Source organism: Rhinatrema bivittatum, chromosome 7 (assembly GCF_901001135.1).
Source record: "Rhinatrema bivittatum chromosome 7, aRhiBiv1.1, whole genome shotgun sequence".
Lineage (NCBI taxonomy): Eukaryota > Metazoa > Chordata > Amphibia > Gymnophiona > Rhinatrematidae > Rhinatrema > Rhinatrema bivittatum.
Window position 1 is genome coordinate 109,609,784 of NC_042621.1, and position 8,680 is coordinate 109,618,463.

Sequence of the window (8,680 nt, forward strand, 5' to 3'; positions counted from 1 at the left end):
ATTAAATCATTGGAATCGATGCATTGTTGCAAATCTTCCTATGCATCTATATGCAGGTCAGGGCAGTTCTTCACTGGAGCAGAAGAAGATATGATTCTAGAAGCTTTGACCAGCACACTGAGCATGCTGTTAATTGCGCGTCCACGCGAGGTCCCCCTTCAGTTTCTTCTTTTCTGCGATGCAGGTGCCTTGGAGTTCATGGAGCTCTCAATTTTCTTGTTTTTCTCTTTAGTTTTGAGTTTTTTTTCCAAATCCCTCATCTGGTCCCCCTTCACGTTCGGTGCTTCCCTGGGTCGGTAGGTAGTTTTTCTATCTTTCTTCCAACTTTGCGGTCGATTCCCGACTTTTTGCCGTACAGTGGCCGCTGGTCATTGACCACACACCAGGTGTTTTTTCATGGCGTCAACCGGTTTTCGTCGGTGCCCCCAGTGCACTCAGACCATGTTCATTACGGATCTGCATGAGATTTGCATCCTCTGCCTGGAGGCCTCGCACGACATCCATGGGTGCACAGTCTGTGTGATCAGATGACCCTTAAAGGGTGTCGAACGCGCCTCAATAAAATTGAGAAGCTTTCCGGGACCCTGAAGTCATCCCCTACTCCAGCGTCAGCCCCATCGATGCCGATGAACCAAGGGGAGCACCTTGAGAAGCTTCCCCTGGCCGTTCCTCTCACCAGTACCTCCAAGGCTTGTGGGGACGGTGATAGGTCTTCGGGATCTTCCGCTTCATCAGTGCCGGGGAAAGACTGTGCCGAGCACCGAGGGAGATCCTGCAAACACCATCACCAGTCGCAGTTGACGCATGACTCCGGTTCTGGAGTGGCACTGGCGGGTGCTGGGCCACCATCGAAGCAACTCCGGCCATTTGAGGCTCCATCATCCGATGCCCCTGGTAGTCCTAAACATTCCCCATCGACATTAGTGCTGGGCACCGTGCCACCTCGGAGACCCGAGGAAGAGCCAGTGATGCCTCGTCCCCCTCCCTCAGTCCTGGCCACTCCGGATTTTCAGGAGGAGTTGGTCCGCAGGGTGCAATTCGCGGTGTTCAAAGCTCTCCAGAGCGCCCTTCTGACACAGTCTGTGCTCGAGGGACCCTCTGTTCCCAACAGCCACCGATGCTCCCCATCAGAGTGATCCTGATTCTCGGGTCCTCCGAGGAGGAAGATACGGATGAGTCTTCTTCCTCGATCTCCTCTGAATTTGTTTTATTAATGCATAAAGCATTTAAAGCGGCAAAAGGACAGGGTACTAAGGTACCTCGTGAGGCTCCAGCATCGGTGGAGGCCCCTCTTTGCTTCGTAAGTGTGTCAAGGCTCCCGCAGCCTGGAAATCACCAAGGCCAAGCACCCTCTTCGTTCTCTTTCTTGTCCGGGGGACAATTCATCTTCAGACGGTTCTGATGCGGGGGAGTCTCCGCCTCAGGCCCCTGATCAGGGACCAGATGCTGATCAGGATCTTCAGCTCCACCCGGCCAAGCAAGTGGGAGCACCCATGGTAGAGGGCAATGACCCCCAAGGTGGTCCATCTGATACGGAAAGAGGAATTGGGTCCCCGTATCCTGGCTATCCTAGAGGAGCTAGGTATTGAAGTCCTGCCAGAAGATACAAGGTTTGGGGCTATGGATCTGGTGTTGGTGGGGCTCAGAGGCCCGGCTTGATCCTTTCCTTTTCATATGTCGGTTACCGATATCTTGTTTAAGGAGGACACTCTGAATCTTGGTTTAAAGGTAAATCAGGCTACGGATAAATTGTATCCGCTTCTGGAGGAAGCGCTGGATCTGCTCAAGGTACCTAAGGTGGATGCTGCGGTCTCAGCGGTGACCAAGAAGACCACCATTCCGGTAACGGGAGCCACCGCTCTGAAGGATTTACAGGATCGCAAATTGGAGTTGCAACTTAAGAAGATCTTTGAGGTTTCTGCGCTAGGGGTCTGGGCCGCTATGTGCAGCAGTTTTGCGCTGCGAGCCAGTCTCCGCTGGAGCAGGAGTTGCAAGCCGCAGTGTCGCTTTCTGAGAGTGAGGCGGCACAGGTGGGGGTGCCTGGAGGCTGCGGTAGCTTACAGTGCAGACGCGCTTTATGATCTGTTACAGATTTCTGGCAGGACTATGGTCTCAGCTGTCTCGGCCCGCAGGCTCCTCTGGCTGAGAAACTGGGTGGCAGATGTCTCATCTAAAGCTCAGCTGGGTTTCTTACCCTTCAAGGGTAAACTGCTTTTCAGGCAACAATTGGAGGACATGATAAAATCTCTGGGGGGAGAATAAGGTCCATAGGTTGCCGGAGGATAGACTCAGAATGAGAGGATCCTTCCCTCAACGGGCGAGATTTTGGGGAAATTTCTGGCTTTGCTCTTCACGCTCCGCTGGTTCATCCTTTTGTCAGGGTCCCGGCTGTCAATCTTCCTGGAACCAGTCCTTTCGATGGCGCCGGCTTCCCAGGGATGGAGCCCCACAAGCTCATGAGGGACTCAAGACAGCGCAATGAAGCAAGGCCAGTCCACTCTTCTGTTCCCAGAATAGGAGGAAGGTTATCCCTTTTTCTAGAGGAGTGGACCAATTTGACTTCAGATCAATGGGTCCTAAGCATTGTAGAACATGGTTACGCATTAGATTTTGCTCAGCCGCTACATGGTTTCCCCGTGTGGTTACCACCGGAAGCGCCGGGCGGTCCAGGACACTCTAAGGCGTTTACAAGATCTAGGAGCCATAGTTCCGGTACCCGCAGGAGAACTCAGGCGCGGGCGCTACTCCATCTACTTCGTGGTGCCCAAGAAGGCGGGCACCTTCCGTCCCATCCTCTACTTAAAAAGGGTCAATTGATAACTAAAGGTACCTCATTTTCGGATGGAAACTCTCCACTCTGTGATAGCGTCGGTACACAAAGGAGAATTCCTGGCGTCTCTGGACGTGACGGAAGCTTGCTTGCACATTCCTATCCACCCGGATCATCAGAAATATCTGTGGTTCGCGATTCTCGGACAGCATTTTCAATTTTGCGCCCTACCGCTCGGTCTGGCGATAGCACCCAGAGTGTTCACCACGGTGTTGGTGGTGGTAGCAGCAGCTCTGCGAAAGGAGGGGATTCTGGTACACCCCTATCTGGACGATTGGCTGATTCGAGCGAAGTCGGAATGTCTTTTCAGGGCTGCGGTTCAGAGGGTACTATATATGTTGAACTTGTTAGGTTGGGTAGTCAACCCAGACAAGTTACCTGGTTCCTTCCCAGTCCTTGGAGTTTCTGGGTGCTCGGTTCGACACGATCTTGGGAAAGGTTTTTCTTACTGAGGAGAGATTGACCAAACTTCTCATTCAGATGGAGTCCTTGTGATCCATGTCTCATCCCAGAGTCGGATTATTTGCAGGTCCTGGGGTCGATGGCTTCTAATCTCAAACTGGTGCCATGGGCATTTGCGCATATGCGTCCTCTTCAGTCTGCCTTGCTGTCCCGGTGGAATCCGCTCTCACAGCAGTTTCATCTTCTTCTACCACTGACGGACTCAGTGCGTTCCAGTCTTCTTTGGTGGCTCTCTCCAAGCAATTTGCGCTGGGGTGTGGAATTGGAAATTCCCTCCTGGATAGTAGTGACCACCGATGCCTGTCTCTCCGGCTAGGGAGCTATTTGTCAAGGGACAGCGGTATAGGGACTATGGACAAGGACGGAATCCTCCTGGTTGATCGATTGGAGACCAGAGCAGTTCGGTTGGCGCTGCAGGCCCTCCTCCCCTTAGTGGAGGGTAGATCAGTGAGGGTTCTCTCCGATTAATGCGACAACAGTGGCTTACATCAATTGTCAGGGCAGAACCTGGAGTCATCCGGTGGCGACGGAAGCCCAGCTTTTAATCAACTGGGCGGAACAGCATCTTTTACAAAATAGCTGCCTTTCACATTGCCGGGGTGGACAATGTACAGGCGGATTTTCTCATCTGCCACCAGTTGGATCCGGGAGAGTGGGAACTCTCGGAGGCTTTTCATCTCTTGTGCAACCGCTGGTCCACGTCCGCCATGGATCTGATGGCGACGTACCGCAATGCCAAGGCTCCCCGATTCTTCAGTCGTCGACTGGAGCCAGGGGCAGAAGGTGTGGATGCTCTGGTCCTTCCCTGGCCAAAGGACATTCTTTTGTACGTCTTTCCGCCGTGGCCATTGGTCGGCAAGATTCTACGCCACGTAAAGTCTCATGCAGGCAAGGTGATACTCGTGGCTCTGGAGTGGCCGAGGTGTCTGTGGTTTGCGGACCTTCTACATCTTACAGTAGACGGTCCGCTGCAATTTCGTTTGTCTCCGAATCTTCTTCAACAAGGCCCCATTTGTCTCAAAGAGGCAGATCGCTTTTGTATAGCAGCATGGCTTTTGAAAGGCGGAGATTAAGAAATAAGGGTTACTCAGAGGCGATGATTACCACGCTTTTGCAATCTCATAAGACTTCTACCTCTATGGTGTACATTCGAGTTTGGGGTGTTTTTCGAGGCCTGGTGCCTAGATCACGCGGTGGAGCTGCACAGGGCTACCATTGCAGATGTTCTAGCCTTTTTGCAGGCCGGTCTAGCGAAAGGATTGGCCTTTAATTCCCTACGTGTTCAAGTGTTGGCCCTAGGTTGTTTTCTGGGGACAAGTGCAAGGCGTAGCGCTAGCATCCCATCCAGATATGGCTCGTTTTCTGTGTGGGGTTAAACACTTATGTCCTCCGGTTCGGAACCCCTGTCCTTCATGGAAGCTGAACCTGGTCCTTTGTGCCCTTTGTTATGCTCCTTTCGAGCCGTTGAGGCGAGCGACTCTGAAAGATCTGCCATTGAAGATAGTCTTCCTTGTGGCTATTGTTTCGGCAAGGCGTGTATCGGAGTTACAGGCCTTATCTTGCAGGGAGCCCTTCTTGAGGATTTCTGAGGAAGGAGTTTCCTTACGAACGGTTCCCTCCTTTCTCCCGAAAGTGGTGTCCTCTTTTCATTTAAATCAGACGGTGGAGCTCCCTTCCTTTGTGGGCCTGGATTCTTCTACTTCCGAGTTTAGGGGTTTAAGGAAGTTGAACGTCAAACGGGTATTGATGCATTACTTGGAGGTCACGAATGGTTTCTGTCTCTCGGACCATCTGTTTATTTTGTGGAGTGGTCCTAGGAGGGGTCATAAGGCTTCAAAGACCACTATTGCGCACTGGCTCAAGGAAGCTATTGCTTTGGCATACATGGTACAGGGCCAGCTGATTCCAGTCGGTCTCCGAGCTCATTCTACGCGATCGCAAGCGTCCTCATGGGCGGAATATCAGCAGGTGTCGCAGGAGATTTGTCGGGCAGCTACTTGGAAATCTCCACACACGTTTGCTCGGCATTACCATCTTGATGTCCGGGCTCCAGGGCCCAGTTCCTTTCGGGGCAAGTGTACTCCGAGCGAGACTCTCTGTCCCACCCTGGTTAGGGAAGCTTTGGTACATCCCAGGAGTCTGGACTGATCCATGTATGTACAGGGAAAGGAAAATTGTTTCTTACCTGCTAATTTTCGTTCCTGTAGAACCACAGATCAGTCCAGAGTCCCGCCCATGGGGTAAGGGAGAGTCTGCTCGGCCGGTTGATGATCAGATTCTGCAGGTTTATTGACTCTTTCTATACTGGGCACCCCCCTTCACAGGGTCAAAGTATGGGCGTTTTGTTTATTCATGTTACCAGTTTTCATCCCCTCTGCTCTTCGGGGGGGGGGGGGGGGGGGGGAAGTTTGATTGTAATGAAAGTTATAGTTGATTTTTCTGCTTGGGTACAGTGTAATACTGACAGACTCTAGGTGGCACCTCAGGGGTATAGGATGGAGTCCGTTAAAACTTCTTTGTCTCCATCTGCTGGAGGGGAGCAAAACCCAGGAGTCTGGACTGATCCGTGGTACTACAGGAATGAAAACTAGCAGGTAAGAACCAATTTTCCTTTAAGTGCCCGACACTTTAATATTGATTTTGTACACTCCTTCTGGTGCCGGTAGTCAGGTTGGGAGAATGGACGTGAGTTTTTTTGCATCGGCCCCCATGGCAGCAAAATGTCTCAAGCAGTTCATGGCACTGTGTGTCTCAAGCAGTTCATGGCACTGTGTGCACAGGTCATTAACTATGAAAAGACAATACTGCAAATATTACACCAGGCCCTAAACACCAATAAACCTCCTATTAGGAAAACAGAACACGCCAGACTGCTGTAGATTCCTATACAAAAACTACATAGTAGCAGAATGCCTCACCTCAGTCATACATGCAGAATACACATCCCCTCACCAAATACAGAATAAAGAGACTATAAAGTATAAACAGAAATGAACTGGAAACCTCAACAAAGCCATATTGTATGCAGAGCAACAACGGAAGAATAGAAATGCTATTCCTCAAAAACAATAAAATCAAGGAATGTAAAATATCAATCATAACAATAATAAAACATTTCAAAATAGCTGATGAATAGAATAACAGCCAATTAAAAACTCATAAAAATTACAAAATTTCCCAAACAATTTTAAATATACACAGATGCTCACAGGCTTTTTCTCGCACTCACACGCTTTCTCACACATGCTGTCTCACATGCATATTCTCACAGACGCTCTCATATATGCACACATGCTTTCATGCATGTGCTCTCTTACACATGCACAGAAGCTCACATGCTTTCTTTCATATAAGCCCATGCATATGCTCTCTCACAAACACACACAATCCCTCTACCTCACTCACACAAGCTCACTTCCTTTTTGTCTTTGATGCCGGCTGGGCCGCCGCCTCTTTTTCAGCCGCCAATGGGTTGGGCTCAGTTGGCAGCACATGAGGCCTCCTCTCTACTTCTGCTGCTAGCAGGTTGGACTCCACTGGTGGCATGCAAAATCTTGTTTTTTCCTTCTGCTCCCGGCAGAGGGAGAAAAGGATGTAAGGAACCTCATGCGTGGAGACCTTGGAAGTTGTGCACATTCACACACGTGCAGCTTAGAGGGAACATTGATTAGGCTGCCAACATGTTTATATGTATTCAAGATAGAGTATGGCATAGTGGAACTTAACTTCATTAAATCTCAGTTGGTGCTGGCACGCCAAGGAATTAATTCTTATGTAAACTCCCATAAGCTATCTGAGGAAATAGAAGCCTGTTCATAATAGAGAACCTAGGAAAATACTCTTCTATTTTACGTAATCAGTGCTGATGTTTCAGTCATTAAAGAACATACTTAGTAGTTTTAAAAATTAGAAGGGAAAATACAAAAACTATTGAAAACACTTTTTTTTTTTTTTTTTTTACTTTTTCATGTCTTGATGTGATGGTTCCCTGGTACGGGGTGAGAACATTGGCACTGACCAAACTTTTTAGGAACCAGGGAACAAAACTTTCATTCTTTCCTCCTTCCCCATTCCATCTCTAGCCATTCTTCTTTGGCTGTCCAGTGGATGTTTCTCAGCGTAGCCAGACCCAGATTTAGGCATAGGCAATTATCTAGGCCACCAAATTTTGAAGGAGCCAAATACCCAAACCAAGAGTACAGTTGTCCAAGGAGGAACCTGTTCCAGTCCACAGCAAGGGAGTGCTGCTATGGCACTCTGGGACTCTGGAGGGGTAGAGGTAGAGGGACTTCATCTATTATCTGATTTCCAGAGTTTTCTACTCCCCCCCCCCCCCCCCCCCCCTCTCCAATTCTGCCTATGGGTGCCCAAACATAGCCTTCTGTAAAAATGCATACCAGAGATTACCACATTTTAAAGGCCATCCTCTCTATCTTGAGAAACTAAGAGGAGGGAAGGGGGAGGAGATTGAGATGTGGGAGGGGAAAGATAAAGAGAAAACCCAGGTAGTGGAAAGGGACCCGTAGGTACATACAAAGATGGAGAGGAATCTTGGAGGGGAGGATGAAGGGAAGGAGAGAGAAACTTGAGGAGATACAGAAGTACCTGGGATGAAGATAGCGAAATGGGAGGGGTTAATTGGAGAGGAGCCTGTGGGGATGAAACTGGAAGGCTGAGAAGGGAGAAATTAAAGGGAGATGATGCACTATACCATTTTACACATCACTTTCAAAATCCTAGGATATGCCATGTGTATCTTATAGAGATGTGAAGACCCAGGGGGGAAAAAGCCTGTTTTGTTTCCCCAAGGCTAAATATGGAAAATTAGAAATTTTGCAAATAATTTTTCTACTTCTAGTTTTGGGGGGAAAAACATTTTTTAATTTTTCTGAGTCTCATTGAAAAATAGGATAATTGGGAATCCTGTTCATGCTAAATAGAACATAAGAAAATATCTTCAAAAGCAAGACTCTCCTTTTGTAAAATAGGCCAGCCTGGTCATCATGGTGAGAGGAGAGCAGGGCAGGAGTGGGCATATAAATTGTTTTTGTCTAATTCTCTGAGATATTTATGAATTAGAGCACTGCCAGCAGGTATGGCTGCATGATGTACTTATATCCATATTTTGCTATTTCAATTCTGCAGCACGGACTCCACCTCGGAATAGCGAGCCTTTCCCAGCCCCTCTGGAAGACGGTGAGTTTGGTGGCATGGTGTGGTGAGGGAGACTGCAGCCATGCTCAGTAAAGTGTAGATTATTATTTTTAAGGTGATAGGAAAATATTTCCATTCTTAAAAGCTCTGTTAAAAGATAATGTGTGTATATTTTGTTTTTCTGTAAAATCAGTTTTTTTTGTGTTACTCCCATCTTTTATCCATCTTGATTTT

At 48.7% G+C, this 8,680-nt stretch overlaps 1 protein-coding gene across 3 annotated transcripts in view; it reads left to right on the forward strand.

Moving 5' to 3' along the window:
* KATNB1 (katanin regulatory subunit B1) overlaps positions 1–8,680 on the forward strand; it is a 172,954-nt gene that overhangs the window by 106,186 nt on the left and 58,088 nt on the right. For all 3 annotated transcript variants that reach the window (XM_029608925.1, XM_029608924.1, XM_029608923.1), the window contains exon 13: positions 8,438–8,488. In XM_029608925.1, coding sequence (XP_029464785.1) covers positions 8,438–8,488 — 51 coding nt within the window. The remainder of the gene's footprint in view (positions 1–8,437; positions 8,489–8,680) is intronic.